Raw genomic sequence first — 19,360 nt, forward strand, 5'->3', positions numbered from 1 at the left:
CTCCAAAATCACCTTTTAGGGTGGATAGTGTTCACAATGAGCTCCTTTTATTATCCACCAGAAAGAGGAGATAAAAGAGTTTTCCGTTTTGGCACAGTAAAAGTCATCACAAGAAAAAATTATAAGAAAATCAATGGACTGCATTAGGAGCTTATAGCTCTACTTAAGGCTTCTTTTACAAAACCGCGCTAGCGATTCCTGTGTGGCAAATGAGAGAAAGCCTATTCAATTCCTATGGGCTTCCTTTCATTTGCTGTGTGGGAATTGATTGTGCAGCTTTGTAAAATAAGCCCCTAGTTATGTTTAAACAAATGAGAGATCTGCATGCAACAAAATATTTATTTTTATTATTTTGACTTATAGAACCACTTGTCCCTGAAACATGTTCAAAACAGAATATGCATTTATGTATCTAAAATGTAAACAAGAGACGAAGTGAAGGTGATTCCATGTGTCCCAATGAAAGGAGAGTTTAATTTTACTTCCATTTAGTTTCAGTGTATTCCATCTTTATAACACCAGGCTTCCAAAGGCAGATTACACCACCAATTAAGAATGATGAACCTGACAGAATATCCTCACTGAAATTTGGACATATATTACTGTATTCTACAGAACAGTGTAGGACAATGAGTGCAAAATACAGAGTGTTCATTACTGCTGTTTCTACCAGCTTCAAGTAGAGGAGTGTGGTAGCCGTGTTAGTCCACTCTTAAGGTTATCAATAGAAATCAAACAAAATAAAACATGGAAAAGAAAATAAGATGATACCTTTTTTATTGGACATAACTTAATACATTTCTTGATTAGCTTTCGAAGGTTGCACTTATATACACTGTCAGCTAGCACATTTGCTTATTTCCGATCTGAGGAAGAAGGGCAACCTTCGAAAGTTAATCAAGAAATGTATTAAGTTATGTCCAATAAAAAAGGTATCATCTTATTTTCTTTTCCATGTTTTATTTTGTTTGATTTCTATTGATTACCAGCTTCAATAATTTTTTAATGATGTTGTAGTGAGTTTCAATTGTATTCATTACATATGGAAGTTAAATAAAAATAAAATCCTTTATCTTCCACCTTTTAAGCACTGCCTATCCAACTGGAACAGCTTTAGGCTTTTTAAAGATAGACCACGCACTGGCAGTCTCTTATTTCTACTAAGCGTTTTCTTTTCTTATAATAAACATTTGCTTTTGTTTTGGGTGCAGCAGCGACATGCTCCTACTGGCTTGAGCCCACAGATTTGACCAAGCATGCTCCTGCCGTCTCCAACCTGCTTCAGGCTTCGCATCCCCTCCAGCATGGTTATACGGGCGGGGGGGAGGGATGATTGCCCCTCCCCCAGTCCACCCCGGGTGCCCCCAAAATTGGAGGGCTGGCTATTTCTTGTTTCTGAGCTCAACAATGTTACTTGAAGGAAATGTTTTATCTGGTAATACTAACACTAAATAGAAGTTTGAAATTATTTAAACAAAAAAAAATGCGTTTCTTCTTCCATGAATGAGCTTTCTCGGTTTCCGTCCTTCTGCCCTCCGAGCTGTTCAACTTCCCCTCCCATTCCCCACCCCCCCAGGAAGTTTCGTTTAAGAAGGTTTCATTGGTTTAATTCCCCTTTTGTACTGCCTTATCCGCGGCTTCACGGCGACTCAGGTTTTACGTCTTTGACACGAGAGGAGGAAAAAGTCTAAAGCCACTTCACTATTGGCTAGGAAAGTCGCGCGAACGCCTCTCCCCTTAGTCCTATTGGTGACCTTCCGACAGTTACTCTCATTTGAGGGTGGAGTTTTGTTTTTTTTTTAATAGTAAGAGCCGGTTGCTGCAGCGACGACGTTGGAGTGGGGTTTTCGGGAGCCGTGGGGGCGGCCTGTAAATTTATATAGGCACATACTATACGTACGGTGACCAGAGGCGGGAGGGATAATACTATAATGGTAAATCCGGTTTCTTTATGGGAGAGGGGTGAAAGTTTGCCTACTGGTTCTGTATTGAGGGATTGAGGCCTGGTTTTATCTTGGGCATGCTGGAACTTGTAGTTGTGGGCCGCCAAAGTTTGCCGCAGTCTTTTGAGCTCTCTTACTCATTAACTCATGTCAGAGCCAGTGTATTGTGCCTGATGAGTACTTTCATGGGAGGCGAGTCTAGGAGGAGAAATGTCAGGTGGCCCTTTTAGTAGGAAGAAATCTTGAGTACGGCTTTTCTGTATACTCTGGCTGTCTACTTTTTTTCTTGCCTCATCCTTTGACCCCCCCCCCCCCCCCCACGTATGAAACGTGCATACTTCTAATTACTGAGTGCAGGGCATTTTCAGTGCAGAAAATTAACTGCTTAGTTAATTGTTTTATCTGAGCAGATTCCTTTGAAATTTGTCTCTAGTCTGTTTATAGACTTTCAGAAGCACCAAAGAAAATATTTATACAGCCTTTGTTTTTATTATTTGCAAAGCAGGAAAACAAATGTGTCCAGATTTATGCTATGAACCCATCGTCTGAAAAACTTTGCGGGTTGGGTTGGTCCATCCTTAGGACAACTATAATCCTATCCCTGTGAATGCCAAAGTATGATAGTGCTTTACCTGCAGAAATGAGCTTTTATAGAATTGTCTGCTAAGTGTGTGGTTAAGATTACTTGTGGTGAGCATGTATGTGTGTAATTTTATTTCCTGTATGAAGAAGTGTTTGTGGAGGAGGTGGGGGTCAGAGATGCCAAGTTCCATGAAGGCAGGGGTTTTGTTCAGACCTAGGTTTGAGCTTGTGTCCTAAAGAGGTGTGCATTGAAATCGGTGATGCAGGTCATAATGCATTATGGAGCCATTATACAAAGGCGTACTAAAAAGTGGTCTGCTATTTTTAGTGGATGATTTACCTCTGTGCTCACGCCACCTGTTAGCGCATCTGTCAAAAATCCCAATTTCTATTTTCATCAATAATGGCCAGGTGTTAAGTCGAAAATTAGCGCCTGGCCATTTACCGTGTGAGCCCTTACCACCTATTTATTTGACAGTAAGGGTTCACATGCTAATCCTATGGTTATCGCATGCAGCAATGTGGCCGCATTGCCGATTACCGCCAGGAACGCGCCCCCCCCCCCCCCCCTGCAATAGAAAATTATTTTCCCCCATGGGAAACTATGAGCACCAACTTTGAAACTACTACCAGGCTCCTCCGCTACCCTGTCAGTATGGCCGATTTGGCACACTGTAACCCTACTGCGCCTTTGTAAAAGGGCCCCTATGATAAGGTCATCGGAAGGTAAGGACTAGCCTTGGATCTTCCTCTTGGAACTAACTTGGAAGTTCTGGATGTGGCATTTGCGTGTACATATGTATGACTGAAAATTATAAGGTGTAGACATTTAACACAGAAGTATTGTGTGCACAATATGCCAGGTACAAATAGGTGTGCATAATTTTTCTGGAATAATTTTTAAAAAGAGAGGAAGTGAATGGTTTGTTTTTAAAATCTAATAGAATCTGCTTAATGAGACGTGTGTATGTACTTTTCACTTATGTGGAAAGTTAATAACATTTCCTCCAAAGTGTCTTGCCTGAGGTAACGGTGTGGCAGTGACAGAACCATGGTCTTCTGGCCTGTTACCTGTAATTACTAGGTCATTCCCTCTTCCAAAAGAAAACTGATGGCAAAAGTGTTTACATGTTAAACAATGTTCATTTTTCTGTAGAAATTATTTGTCATGTTCTTTCAAAATAGGTACAGTTGGATGTTGTATGCTTGTGATATGAGACTTACCTGTGAAGTAAAGGATACAAAAAATGTTGGTATCGAAATAAATAGGTTTTCAATTGATTCAGTGGAAGTGTTCAAGTATGTTACATGGGGCTGTGTTTACTAACTACGCTAGTGTTTTTAGCGTGTGCTAAACACTAGGTTGCCCATATATTCCTATGGGCGACTTAGCATTTAGCGCGCACTAAAAATGCTAATGCGTCCTTAGTGCTGTTTAGTAAACAGGGCCCATGGTGTGATATGACTTTTTTTTTTTTTTTTTTTTTTACTGATGTATAGGAAAAGCAGCATAATTTTTCTATAAAGCTGTATTCTTTAACATAGGTCATTGTTTTGAATATGCATACAGCTTTCAATAGCCTTCAAACAGAGGTAGCATAGCAATTGGGTCTGATATGGACTTGGGTGACCTGGGTTTAAAATAGAAAGTTTAATGTGTGGTGTTTTTTTACGTTGTTGGCTGTACATATCTTATCACAGAACTGATTTTAAAGGATTTTTAAAAATGTGGTGATTATAAGCTTATGGTTTAATATTTATTTTTTGATTCCAGCTTCCATTGTCATTACTGAAAACTGCTCAGAATCACCCTATGGTAAGTGACTGAGTTTATAAAGTTCTAAAGTGATGCAGTGATGGAATTTGCACAGAGGATTCCTAGTTACCTGTCTTATGATCACTGTTTTCTTTTGTATGTAATCCATGAAAAAGTGCTGTATGTGATGCACCTGTGAGTCCAGTTGTGTTTAGGTAGCAGTAGCAGCTGCTCAGAAAACATGGTACCTAGCTTTCATTTACAGGGCATGAAATATTTTTTGGTACATCACAGATCATTACCTTTCTGGAAATGTGAGGCAGAACTATATACACTGTTATAAGTGATTATCAGTTATACGTCGAGCTCCAGAAGTTAAAGCAGGCGGTATAAAACATATCTTGTGACCAAACATCATTTCCTGTTTCTGGATCTGTTTTCATAAGCTGAATCTGTATTTTTTTTTCCCAGTTGGTGGAGCTGAAAAATGGGGAAACCTATAACGGGCACTTAGTGAGCTGTGACAACTGGATGAATATCAACCTACGAGAAGTCATATGCACATCCAGAGTAGGTTTTACTGTCAAACTGTCTAGTAGTGTAAAATTGTGTTAAGGCTTTCTTTGTTTTACAGCTTAGTTTGGTTCTCTATAAAAGAATAGAAAATGATTTATGTTTTGGTTTCAGCCAGACTCCTTTTAGAACTATTCATAAACTTCAGTACAAATAATATTTTAAATAATTTATAATTGTGAAAGGTAAATAAAATCTTTACAAGTTTTATAAAGACAGAACATAATTTAATTTAAGATACTAATGTAATTAAGAAAACTTTATAAAAAAATTTTTTTCCATCACCAGATTGATTAGTAGGTAATGGTCTGGAGCTCTGGAATTTGCTCCCATCTTCCCTTTGCAACAACAAGAACTGTATGACTTTTCGACGCAGTTTAAAGACTCACTCCCCCCCTCCCCCCCCCCCCCCCCCCCCCCCACTTACTAAGCTGCGCTAGTGGCTCCTGTGTGCTAATGTCGACAGTGGGCTGTGTTGGCATTGCTGCAGTAGCCGCTAGCTAGCATGGATTATTAAACAGGGAGATTGGTTATTAACAAATATCTGGTCAGGCCTATTTAATCATTAATCCCTGACTCTTTGGGATTTATAACAGCTGTTGTAACTTTATTTTTGTTTGACTGCCGTGATTGCTGGTTTTATGTTGTACTAGTAAAAAAGGCCCGTTTCTGACACAAATGAAACGGGCACTAGCAAGGTTTTCCTCGGAGTGTATATTTGAGAGAGAGTGTGTGAGAGACAGAGTGTCTGTATGTGAGAGACAGACAGAGAGTGAGTGAGTGCCCCCCCCCCCCCATCAGGTTCATACCATCTCCTGTCTCAATCTGACCTTGTGCTTCTCTCTATGCAACCTTGTATCCTTCTGGCTATGGCTACCACTCTTGTCACATTGTTTTTTTGTCAAAGAGCATGCGCAGAAGGCTCCCTATTTTTCGCGTGTTTTTTCAGTATATAAGCTTTTTTGACATTTGAAAGGGAACTCCTTTGCTGGACTTCACGTTCATCACCAACTCTCGAGTAAGTAGTTTTTTATTCTGTTTTACTTTCAACCATGTTTTTTTGATAGAGAATCTTTTGAATTGACATTGCTGCAATGCTTATACTATATCGGAGCCTTGCCGTCTATCCAGCATGCGATGTAGCCGTTCCGCCTTTCTTCCCCTGCCTTCTTTTTAGCATTGACAATATAATTACATACATTTTAAAGAGTTTATTGCTTCCACCAAAAAGTTATCTAATCAACTTCCTCATTGCCTGAACCGGCTCCCACCAAAAGGATATTTTTTTATTCATTCTTCTTCGGCACATCAATTGTTGTACCCAGTTCCCGTCCTTAAGCAGTTTGTTTATAAAAATTATTTTGTATGCTCTTATATTTAACGTGCATTCACAATGCAGAGCGCACATCTTTTTTACTGTGTGTACATAACAGATTAGACTGTCCCTCTTTTCATTTCATACACTTTTTTTTTTGTTTTTTTGTTTTAATATTCACCAGATTTCTTTTTATGACCAAAGTACTTTTATGCGGCTGGGCCGACGCTCCGACACCACACTTCTCACCCTGATCGCTATGCCGGCTATCATGGCGGCGCCGGTGCGGCGCTCCTGCCACTGCTGCAGTTTGGAGTGCCAGCCATTTTGGCAGCGCCGGTGCTCCAAGGATAGCACTTCTCTTCCGGGTGCGGGGCCCGGGAACTCTTGCCACGCCTCCGATGCCCCGGTTTGGCCACTTGCGTCCTGGCTCCACCTCCTCCGGCTGGCTGGCCAATCTGTATCTCTCTTGCCTGCTGATTCCAGCCTGCCTTGGATTGTGTTGTCGTTGAAGCTCCGCCTCCGCCCCTGTGCCCTGCCCCTTTTACCCCTCCTCCTCCGGCTCTGACGTCAGCCTGATCTAAGGAGCCTAGCAGACCAAGGAGCCACGGTCTCGGTCAGCAAGACGATTAGAACGTTGGAGGTGAGAATTATTGTATAGGATTTGTGCATTTGATTATTGTCTCTGTATATTCATCTTTCTTTCTTTTTTGTAATCTGCTCTGAACTGGCTGGTTGAGTGCAATGTAAAAGATTTGAATTAAATTTAAATTAAATTCTAGTTTATACATATATGCCAAATTCTGCCATGTTGTTTTTCAAATTAAAAGAAGGAAATGAGGACTACCCCAGTCCTTATCCAAAAAGATTAGGTGAAATTAAGGTTCAGTTAAGATACCAGCTTTCTCCTTTTACTATGCTTGAGTACAGTTCCTTCTATCAACGCCCGCTTCTCCTGCCTTCTCTGTTTCTGGCACCCTCTACTCCCTCCCATGTGTCCTTCTAGTCTTTCATCTAACTGGTCTAAATTCAACGCCACCCCCCCTCTCTCAAGCATCATTGCTTCCCTCAATCTCTTTTCTGATCCTTCACCACCACCTTACTCTCCTTATCTCCAGCCTCTTTGGTGGTTTTGTTCCTCTCCTCTGGAAGCATGCTGTTATCCGCCCTTTACTGAAGAAACCTCACCTTGATCCCTCTCTCCATGTGAGCTTCTGTCCACTCTCTAAATTCCCTTTCTTTTCTTCAAGATTCTTGAGAACATTGTACTATTACAACTTTCTCAACATATTAACAATGCAATATTCTTCATCCTTATCAATCCAGATTCAGGCCAAATTATAGCACTGAAACTCTCCTAATTGCCCTTAATAATTTGCATCCATACAACCCTTGATCGTCACTCCTCAGTCATGCTGGTCTCACTTGACCTCTCCTCTGCTTTCGACATGGTGGATCATTGTTTCTGGCACTGTTTTGTCTTTGTTCACTAGCTATCTTAAGGACTGTATCTACCAACTCAGCTTTGATTCTGTTTCCACCACTCCACTTCCTGTTTGTTTTGGGCATCCCTCATGGCTCCAGTCTTGCTCCCACCCTCTTTAATGTCTTCTTGCCCCACTTCTCATAATCATCAGATTTTATGACGTGTCACTTAACCCACTGCTATCTCTCATTTTAATGATTGCCTGTCTCATTTTCTTAATGCTGCAAAACGTGATGCTATATTTTTCGCCCCTTCAGCCAGTAGCTTTCTTCCCCCTCCAGTACAAAGACTCTTATCAAGGTTTTTGGAGTCGTACTCTATTCACAGCTCCCTTTCAAATCACGACTCTGTTATCCACGCCTCCTTCTTTGCCCTTCACCGCCTCTGTGCTGTTCGTCATCTCGCTTCATATTCACACACGCCCTCTTATTCTTGCACTTGTTATATCCTGTCTAGGCTACTGTAATTCCCTTTAATCTGGTCATCCCTCCTCAGTCCTTCACATGGTTTCAGTTCATTACATCAACTGCTGTCAAACGCCTGCACAATGCTGCCAGCTTTGATCATGTGACACCCCCCCCCCCCCCCCCCCCGTTATGAACATTGGCTCCCGATCATCTATAAATCCTGTTAACCACTTACCCCTTCCTATCATGCTTCCCTCATCATTCCTTACACCCTATTCTGCAGATCAGAATCTGTTTACTCTTCCCTCACCCTCTGACCTTCATATCAGTCTTTAGGAACTCCACCTTTAGATACATAGGTCTTAAACTTTGGAACAACTCGCCCTCTCCATTAGAAACCAACCAACCCTCACTACTTAAGACCTGCCTTTTCCTAGAGTCCTTCCCCTCCTCTGCTACCTAGGACTCTGCTCGGCTATATTCTGTCTAGTACCTCCTATTCTTTTTATTGTAAACTGCCTTGTGGCCTATGCTCAGGCTAACATGCAGTGTATCAAGTGGCATAAATAAATAAATACATGGTGACATTTAGAATGCAGAATGCAGCCATGGTTGTAGTTTCCTAAAATGTTATCTAACTTTCTTACCTTCTACTGAAGGGTGAGGAATATTTATAAACATTGATATTCAACCATTTCTGATTTTCCCTAAAAGGAATCAATAAGTGTTTTTCATTCTGTATGACTCAGTGGTGCTATACAAAGTGACATTTATGCTGTAGGGAGGAAAAACGTCAATTTGGGAGAATGGCTCTTGATTACAGTTCTCTGCATCTGTTCTGCTGCTGCTTCCCACCACTGTGAGTCACAGACTTCAGAAGCAAGTGTTCCTGCTGCTCTCATGTCAGATGCATGGAAAGATTCTGACAGTGGATAGACAGAAGTGTGCATCTTCTTTATAAAGCCTTTGTTCTGGTGAAGGGGATCATTAGGAGAACCCACATGTTTAAGAAATTGTATTTTTCTGCTTTGGTTGCATTTTACCAGCTAGAAGTTTTTGTTTTCTTAGCATCCTTATCAGACCAGAACTTGTTGGTTGTGCTAATCATCCAACAGATGGAGACAGAAAATAAAGATTTGTGGGCTGTGCCCTTACTTAGGGTCTTCATTATTTTTCTGTCTTCAGCAGATGGTGATGGATAAACCTGTGCAGCTCCTGGACTAGTCTCGGAGGAAACCTCCTGGTCTAGTAGGGGAGCTTGTGCTTGATTGAGGGAAGGGGTGCTTCTTTCTCTTTTTAAAGAAAAGATGTAAATTTGGAGCCAGGGGGTATCTTGGAGGAGTCTGAGAGTTTCTGCTCCCCTTCCTTCTCCTCCTCCTCACTTGACTCCTCGTTCTTCTATGGACAGCAGTAAAGAGTAGAACAAGAACATTTCTTTGAGAGTGCTTATTTTTAAGCAGAGAAAGAATCTTCGCTTTTTGTTCTTCATGGATGTGTGAGGGTCTTTGGGTGGCGAAGGGTTTTCCCTTCTTGCTCGTCAGGCCCAGGAAAGCTTGAATTAACTGTGGTACTTGCAATTTTCAGTCAGTATTTATTATTCCTGACACTGGCCACAGCACTGGTTTTGATTTTTATTTGTGGTCAGCGCATCTGCTGCTCATGGAGACCTTGGTTGAATGCAGGAAGCTTTATTTACACTGTGGAAACTGGCACATTGCTGTTTGACTGCGCCTCATGTCAAACAGGCTGTTGATACTCTGAGCTGTGGAGGCCCCTCAGCCACTGGGAAGAAACTGATCGATGTTAAAAAAAAAAACACTGGTCTCTCCTGTGGTTCTGAGGCAGTGTCTTGAAAGGGGAACAGTTGTTTTGTCCAGTTTATCCTCTGATTCTATTTTGCCAGCAATGTCTGCATTTGATGTAGTTAGCACACATGAGGGGATTTCTGACCTTCAGAAATAGTCACTTCAGGTTCCACAAGGCTCCGCTCCTTCTTTGAGATCTTCTTTGAGATGTCGGAGAGGACCTGGGAGTAGCTTTACCTTTCTCTCCTGAAATTGTGCTTTTCCTTCATAAGGCCTCTTTTTGTTAGATAGATCTCAAAAGGAAAGTATTTTCTTCTGCTGTGGAAGCTGGTAGTCCTTAAAAATCCAAATGCAGGTGCATTCCAGAGTTAGATGACCGGGAATCCAGTTTGTTTCACTCTTGTGTCATTCTGTACCTGCTTCAGACCAGGAAAGGTCGTTTAGATCAGGACTGGACTCCTTTTTATCAGAGTAGACGGAAGGAGAAATTTCACCTGATGAGGGGGGTGGTGAACTCCTGGCAGTAATTGCAAAGATTTTATCAGCTTTAAGTATCTGAGGAATTGGCACAGGAAGCTTTGTCTACAGGATCTGCTTTCTTATAGTGGGGATGGGGAGGAACTAGAATGCCTTATAAGGCTTTGCCTACCCTTTTTCAAACACTTCTTTCAGATGTGTGGGATTCTCCAGAATCAAGATTAAAGGTAGTTAGGGTTATTACTAAGCCTTATCCCTTGCTACCTGAAGTGACAAAGCATCTACTTTAGGCTGCTTAAGCCTTTCTAGCAGCAGTTACAAAGACGGTGGCTGAGCCTTAAGATATTCAAGATTGTGAAACAGAAACTTTTGCTTAAGCAAGCTTTTGACGTCTTAGCGCTCAGGCTTCAAGTGGCTGTTTGAAGGGCCTACAGCTTGAGTTTTGTTTTTATGGCTACAAGTAAATGAAAACATAGAAAAGAAAATACCTTTTTTTATTGGACTAATACATTTTTCGATTAGCTTTCGAAGGTAACCCTTCTTCAGATCAGAAATGAGCAAATGTTGACAAATTAACAGAATATATAAGTAAAAACAAAGGCATTCCAATGACAGTGGGTTAGGTGAGAAACAGTGAGAGCTGGGTGGGTGAGACAGGGAGATATGGATGGCTGATAAAGAGGGTGACAAAGCAGTAGAATTTTATGGTTTATAATAGGCTAGAAACCCAAAATCTTTGTCCTGTCTGGTGGGTGTCAAAATATTTCATCATTTTGACTTCAAAAGGTTTTTTGTTCCTGGATTGTCTTAAAATTTCCTTTCCTGGGAAAGCCACCCTCCTCTTTGCTGCTGCGAGAAACAGACTTAAAGGCATCACTGGGAACTTGAGGGATGAAAACTTCAAGATGCTCCCAGTCTCTGTGCCTGTTCAAGTATTTTAGATTACCGCTATTGTTCTTGCAAGCTTTGTGTCTAGTTATCCTTAATGTCTTGTTTTTGCTGAATAACATTTCTTCTTCTGTCTTCAAGTTCAGCTATTTAGGATTTTCAATACTTACATTATCTTCAAAAGAAAGGGGAAGGTTAAATATTTGATGAGACTTTCTGTTGCAATCCCTCTGGTGGAAAATGGCTATAAGATGTTATACCAATGGTATTTTATACCATTACTAGTAAAAAAAGCCCCGTTTCTGATGCAAATGAAACGGGGGCTAGCAAGGTTTTCTTCAGAGTGTGCATGTGGGAGTGTGTGTGTCCCTGCCCTCTGCCCTCTCTCCCTCTCTCCCTCCCCCTTCCCAGTCCAGTCCTTCAGTGTTGTTTCCTGCTGTTCTGTGTTTGTGTTACAGAGAGAGTGAGGGCATCTCTCGCCCCTCCCCCCTCTGAGTCCTTCACTGTTTCCTGGGATTTCGTGCTGTGCTGTTTTCCTTCACTCATGGGGAAACCGGATATCTCTGGCGCTTCACACTTCCGGCTGGAGGCTTCAGTGGTGCCTTTTATATATATAGATAAACTGTCTAGAATATATAGGTCGGGATCGGCAGCATGCTGGCGCCAGTGTGAGGGAACTGGTACTTTTTCGGCACATCTTGTGGTCATGTCCTATTATTCAACATTTTGGATTTATCTTCATTCTCAATTATTGAAATGTTTTCCGGGGCTTCCAAGCCTCATGCCAGAAGCTTGTCTCCTGAACATACAGACATACAGCAACCGGGCATAAAGAAGGATCTTCACTATCTTTTATCTCATGTCTACACAGCAGTCCAGATAGTGGTCGTGAAATATTGGAAGCAAGCTATAGTACTGTCAGTCAATCAAGCCTTCAATAAGGTGGACTATTGTTGTCTTATGGCTAAAGCTCACAGCTAAAAAGTGCGGACATAATGTGCAGTTTTCTAAGATATGGGCTCCTTATATGAAATGGCGGGATATATCTGCATGACAGCTTTTGGTTGGCATAATGATTGGGTTTTATTGAGTCACCATATCTGAATTTCTTCTGTTTTAGAAGAAAGGCGATGTTCCTTTTCACTACTGCTTTGCTATTTGAAATACTGAAGACCTCAGGCTGCATGGTGCCCTTATAAGGGCACAGCCCACAAATCAAATCTTTTGTCTACCTCTGCTGGCTGATGAGTACAAAACACAAATTCTTTACAGGTCTAATAGCAGTAAAGGAAAGAAGGTAAGCATAATTTCTGCTTCCCCCCCTCCCCCCTTCAATACTCAGAAGTTGCAGGAAACTAATAGCTAGAGCAAAACTCAGATTACCTCACAACTTGACTCAAAGTAAGTTAAATTCAGGTAAAAGTATATATGTCCGTTTTGTAGAAAGTTTGCCATCTAGGTTTGCACCCAAGGCAACTGAGGGTGACGTGACTTTCTCAAGGTCACAAGGAACATCAGTGGGAGAAACAGAATTTGAACACTGGCTCTCAGTCTTCTGCTCGAACACTAGACGACTACTCCCTTTTTAGAATTGTGTAAGTAAGCAAACAAACCAATTTGTGAGGCTTTCGTGCTTTAACATTTTGTGTATCCATAAAAAATCTTGTGGTTCAATTACTATCTGGCAGTAGCGTGGGATTTCTGACAGATAGCTGTCTCTAGCCAACTAAACCATCCACTTTTGGTCAATTAATGAGTACCCAACCTTAGCCGGGGGTAAAGATAACAGGGCAACCCACCCCGCTAATAGCTTGCCGAGAAACTGTTACGGAAGTGATGGTTTCCATAAGTCATTCTTGACTTGGTACTTGCATTCACAGGGACTACCTTTTGCCTCTGTAAAACCATTTTTCTCTGACCGTTTCATATCCTTAATGTATTAGTTTTCATGTTAGGTAATGTTCCATTCCTTGTCAGCCCTCTAGACCAGTTCAAATGCTAGTGCTTGGGTTATGCACGTCCACCAGCGGATGGAGACTGAGAACACTTAAGTTTGAGATTGTATAATAGACCTGTGCAGTAGCCAGCCAGTATTCTTAATCTCCAGCAGATGATGGATATGCATCTTGTGTGGTCTGCGTTAGTCTGGTAGACCTGGGTGCCATTTTTTATTTCAGTCAACAACACCAGCTTGGAGGTAAAAGAAAGAAGACCCTTAGCATTTTGTTTTGGACTCTCCATGTCTAGCTGCTCTCAGAGAATGGTAAGTCAAAATGGTACTAAAAAAGCCACAATGTAGCATGGAGTATCAACAGGATGTGGCACTACATTGTGGCTTTTTTGGCACCATTTTGCCTTATCATTCCCTGAGAGCAGTGTCTGTCTACATTTATTTATATATATATATATATATATATATATATATATATATATATATATAATATGGTATTCACTTCAGGTTTATTTGACTATACTTATATCCAACACTCACCAGTGTCTCTACGACCCCTGAGGCAGGTGGGTTTGTCCTGCTGAAACATGGTTCCGTGTTGGGTCGGTACTGGTGCAAATAAAGGTTTTCTCCTGGACAGTACCTGTGTGAGTTCTTTTTCGCATATACTCCCAGAGGTGTTACTCTTGTTGTCTCCTCTACTTTTACTGCCTTTGGGTTCACATATACCTGTAACACTCTCCGGTGCTATGTAAGCCACATGGAGCCTGCAAATAGGTGGGAAAATGTGGGATACAAATGTAACTAAATAAATAAATATAGGTGGCTTCCTGCTCTCCTTACTGAGATCCAAGAGAGCCCATGCAAATTGTGTGGGCAGCCCAAAGCCTTGGTTTCTTCAGCAACATCAGATGGCCTCAGTGTGGAGCTTACTTCAGCGCCAGAGCCAAATTTGGTGGGAACCACCACCATTTCAGTGTAGCCGCGTATTGGGATATTCCACTGTGCTAGAAATTCTTCTTCCCGGAGCATCTTTGCTGAACACCTCACAGTCTTGGGGAGAGACTTTGGGTTTCCACCTAAATTTGTGTGGGCCATGTACCAAGCTTGGAAGGAGGGGGAACCTTTTGGAGCAGAGTGACCTGTGCCTACTCAGGCTCCAGTGCCAGCTAGTCAGCCCAGAATGGACTGGGCAGATAACTTAGATGACCTGGCTTCACTTATTTCGAACAGTGAGCTCGGTGGTCAGGAGGAAGAGGGCCTCCCTCCTGCTGATTCTGAACCTTCTGCATGTATTTTTCATGGGGATGACTACTACTACTTATTTCTGGTGCTGTACACTAAACATGTAACAGACAGTAACTGCTCGACAGAGCTTACAATCTAATCAAGACAGACAAACAGGACAAATAAGGAATTAGGGAATTGCTTATGGTGGGAATGATTAAAACAGACTGGGTACTGAACAAGTAAATAGGAGTTAAAAGCAGCCTCAAAAAGGTGGGCTTTTTGCCTAGATTTCAGTACAGCCAAATGAGTTATCTGAGGTTATAGCTTAGGGCTGCACGGCTATTAATTTGGAGAGAATGAGACTCCTTAGGAAGGCAGAGGTAAGAAAGTGGCTCCCTTGGTGAAGCGTATTTGGAAGCCACCTAAGTCCTTTCCCATGATTCGTGTGGCGTGGACTTGCTGGACATTTCCTGTTGCGTGGCCAGGGCGATGACTAACTTTACCCTATTCCGGAGGATGATGTTTGTTTATTGGGAGCTTAATATGCTGCCACTTTGAAAAACAAGATTACAGCAGTCAGGAAAACAGAAAGGAACGCCAAATACGGAATAGATGCTCTTGTCTTCGTCATGGCAGTAACAGCTCTTCCGGTGGATGGTGGCATGGCTCTCCAAGATCCATAGGATCACAAGATGGAAATCCCCTTGAAGCCTAGCTTCGATCTCTTGGCTCTACCACTGCAGGTGTCGATTTGCAGAGGACTGGCGGCCAGGGCTTGTTTTTGCTGGACTGAGATGGTACTTGATGGTCCTGCCTTGGGCAAGTCTTTGAATAATAAGATAGTACTACAACTGCTACTACTAATCATTTCTATAAGTGCTACTAGACATATGTAGCACTGTACACATTGTATACAGGTACTTTCTTTGTCCCTAGGGGGCTCACAATCTAAGTGTGTGTTTGTTTGTTTTTTTTCTTGTATCTGGGGCAATGGAGGGTTAAGAGACTGACTTTCCAAGGTCACAAGGAGCTGCAGTGGGAATGAAACCCAGGTTGCCAGGTTCAAAGCCCGCTGCACTAACCATTAGGCTACTCCTCCACGGTTGGTCTTGTTGGATTATTTGTAGTAAATAATTAGCAGATTTTAGTACACACAGCTTCAGCTTTAGAAATGTTAATTTCTTTCTTCATCTCTCTCTCATTCACCCCTGAATAATTCACTGCTGAGTCACTTTAAAGTTGAAGTAACAAAACATCTGTTTACTCACAGTTTGCAGTTAGATTATAATCAGACAGGCTTATATATACATATTATTATACATTTGTATTATCAGCTCCTTCCATGTGCTTAGATGGTAATGGATGCTCACACCACCATAGATCCTCTCAGGTTAGGAGAGATCATGAGCTCCATGTGCTCCATGTGCTGCATGTGCTGCATCTAAACCCCCACAGGAAGTTACATAGCTGTGTGACCTCTCTAAGTAATTCACATCAGAGGTCACAGAGTAATCACAGAGAAATAATAGGTGACAGGCAATGCATGTAAAATACAATTACATTCCAACAAACCCCTTCTCATGCATAACTGTCATGCAATTATTTATTCATACAAAGTCCAAGCTTTATACGCAGATTCACAAAATGTTCTCTGGGTAACGGTTTGGTCATGATGTCAGCTGTCATCTCACTGGTGTGACAATAGTGTAGACTGATGACCCCTTCTTTCGCCAACTCTCGCACGTTGTGGTATTTCGTTGCGATGTGCTTGGTGCGTGACTGAACCTTGTCATTCTGTGACAGTCGGATGCAGCTCTGATTATCTTCCATTATCTGGATTGGTCTCTTTTCAGCTATTCCGAAATCCAGCAAAAGTTTTTCAATCCACATCAGTTCTCTGCACGCTTCCGATACGGCCACGTATTCAGCTTCTGTAGAAGACAGACTCACAATACTTTGTTTATGACTGGCCCATGAAATTTGTACATTTCCATACATAAACACATATCCACTTGTGGATTTATAATTAGAATGATCCCCTGCCCAATCTGAATCACAGTAACATATTAGTTTTGGATTACTATTGGCTGAAACCTTTAATTTACAATCAATGGTACCCTTTAAATACCTTACCATCCTTTTAACTGCAGTCCAATCTGATTTGGTAGGTGAGCTGACCCTTCTGCTCAAAATTCCTACTGCATTTGCTATATCAGCCCTGTATGTGGTAGCTAGATATAAAAGCTTACCTATGGCTGATCTATATTGGATGTTATCTGGTAAAGGTTCTCTTACTGTTTCATCCTTCAGAAAATCAGTGATCATGGGAGTGCTTACAACTTGGGCATCTTGCATACCTAAACTTTCAATAAGCTCATTTATTTTCTGCTTCTGGCTTAGAAGATAAGAACCATCATTTTGTTTCTCAATTTCTATACCAAGATAGTATGACACATTACCAAGTTCTTTTATCTCAACATTCTGGTTTAAACACTTTACAATGTCCTTGTACTCTTGCTCACTTTTGCTTGCAATGAGCAGATCATCAACAAAAGCTAAAATGTATGCATATTGTCCATTTGTGCACCTAGTGTACAAGCATTTATCTGCTTCACCTTGCTTAAATCCTAAATTTGTCAATATTTCATGCAATTTATCATTCCAACATTTTGCACTTTGCTTTAATCCATAAAGACCTTTGTTTAATTTACACACTAGCTGTCTTTGTTTTGTATTTATGAAACCTGTTGGCTGTTCCATGTACAAGTCTTCAGTTATATCTCCGTGAAGAAACGCTGTTTTCACATCAATGTGGTTGACTTGCATGCCTTTTGAGACTGCAATGCTCAGAAGTGTTCTGATTGTCGTGTGTTTCACTACAGGTGCAAACACTTCATCAAAATCTTCTCCATATTTTTGAAGATATCCCTTTGCCACTAATCTGGCTTTATACCTTTCCACTTTTCCTTGTGCATTCCTTTTTAACTTGAATACCCATTTGCATCCTATAGCTTTCTTGCCAGGAGGTAATTTTGTAAGAATCCAAGTATTATTTTTATCCAATGCATCAATTTCTTCTTGTGCAGCTTTATGCCATTCAGCAGCTTCTTCTGCTGGCATTTTCTCAATCTCATCCCATGTTAAGGGCTCTTGAGCTTCTGCTGACTTTGTTAGGTAAGACAGTCTTGGGGGTGGAACACCTTTGTTTTCCCTGGATGAGCGACTGACAACAGGTTGGTCTGACCTTTCTGCATCCTCTAAATCTGAGAGTTCTTCTCCAATTGATTCCCCTTCTCCAACTGTACTGTCTTCTTCAATGATCCTTTCTGTGTCTGCTTCCTCTGCCTGTTCCTCGTTAGATACAGATGAGTTGCTTTCAGACATCTGCCTTGGTATGGCATTTATATACACTGGCATGTCTATTATGGTTCTAGTTTCATATTCTGGATGATAAGGCTCATCTGGGATAATCCAGCCTTTATCAACCCTTTTGTTTTCATCAAAATATGTAACATGTCTTATGCCAACAATGCCAGTTTTCAGATTCAAAATTCTATATCCTTTGTGTCCTGGAGCATAGCCAACTAAAATGCCCCTTTCTGTTGTGGAATCCAGCTTATGCCTTCTTTGCTTTGGTACATGAGCATATGCTGTACTTCCAAATGTTCTTATGTGTGACAGGTTTGGCTTCCTACCATGCCATGTCTCATGTGGTGTGCGCTCAGCGCCTTTAGTTGGCATTCTGTTTTGTAGGTACACTGCTGTGAGAATGGCTTCCCCCCATAGTCTTTTAGGGAGATTGCTATCTGACAGCATACATCTGGTCATTTCCACAAGTGACCTAAATTTTCTCTCTGCAACAGAATTTTGTTCTGGTGTATAAGCTACTGTTGTGATATGCTGAATGCCTTCTTGTTCTAGAAATGTGCGCATGCTTTGTGAAGTGAACTCACCACCATTGTCGGTCTGAAGAACCTTTGGTTTTCTTTCAAATTTATTGCTCACCATGGCTACGTATTTCTTCAGCATGTCTGTGACTTGACTTTTCTCTTTCAGCAAATAGGCCACACAATATCTAGAGAAATCATCCAAGAATATTAGCACAAATCTGTTATTTCCCAATGATGGGATATTAAACGGTCCACATAAGTCACTGTGTATTAAGTCCAGCACTTTATTACTCCTATTTCCTGTGTATGCAGGAAATGAGGGTCTCACACCTTTTTGAGTAACACAGTCTATGCATTTCTCCATTTTACCAGCATTCTTCCTTACTTGCGCCATATGTGAGGCTTCACCTGAAATGCTCAGTTTATAAACATCATTATGCATAAAAGCTTCAGCATACACTTCATCATTTTTAGAGATTGTGCACTTACTATTTTCAAAATGAATTGCAAATCCCTTCTTATCTAATGTAGATACACTAAGCATATTGCAAACTGCTTGGGGAATATACAAGACATCACTTACAGGAATTTCTTTAACTTCATTAGACACTTTGCATTTTAAGAATCCAATACCTTTTGCTTGGATCTTAGCAGTCCCTGCGTTTGCAGTTTTAAGAATACCTTCCTCTGGACACATTTCCTGAAAGAAATCCTTACAATTGGTTAAATGGCATGTGCTCCCTGAATCCAAAATCCAAGTACTTTCATTTGAATTATTATTTACCATAGTCAAAGATTTTTCTGCCATTAGAAAGCCCTTGTGTTTATCTTTGTCCTTCATACATTTCCTGGTTTGAAAATTCTTTAGTTCCATTGGCTTAGGTGAGCTAGAGGGAGTGTTTTGTGTTTCCTTACACCATTTAGATACATGTCCCTCCTTTCCACATGAGTAGCAAATCAGCTTGCCCTTGGGTGGAGTTTTCCCATAGCTCCGCCTTCCTCTGTTCTTTGCCAAGAAATTTGTTTCATTTCTCTCTGACTGACTTTGAGAACACAT

At 41.2% G+C, this 19,360-nt stretch overlaps 1 protein-coding gene across 3 annotated transcripts in view; it reads left to right on the forward strand.

Annotated features, from left to right (window-relative positions):
* The first annotated feature begins 1,684 nt into the window (after positions 1 to 1,684).
* Positions 1,685 to 19,360, forward strand: part of LSM4 (LSM4 homolog, U6 small nuclear RNA and mRNA degradation associated) — a 32,684-nt gene continuing 15,008 nt past the window's right edge. The window contains exons 1-3 of one of the 3 annotated variants that reach the window (XM_030219148.1): positions 1,685 to 1,934; positions 4,300 to 4,341; positions 4,753 to 4,851. In XM_030219148.1, coding sequence (XP_030075008.1) covers positions 1,932 to 1,934; positions 4,300 to 4,341; positions 4,753 to 4,851 — 144 coding nt within the window. In that variant the 5' untranslated portion in view covers positions 1,685 to 1,931. Of the gene's footprint in view, positions 1,935 to 2,104; positions 2,190 to 3,232; positions 3,252 to 4,299; positions 4,342 to 4,752; positions 4,852 to 19,360 lie in introns of those variants that run through there. The other 2 variants (XM_030219149.1, XM_030219150.1) reach the window with 2 other exon arrangements.

Source organism: Microcaecilia unicolor, chromosome 11, assembly GCF_901765095.1.
Source record: "Microcaecilia unicolor chromosome 11, aMicUni1.1, whole genome shotgun sequence".
Lineage (NCBI taxonomy): Eukaryota > Metazoa > Chordata > Amphibia > Gymnophiona > Siphonopidae > Microcaecilia > Microcaecilia unicolor.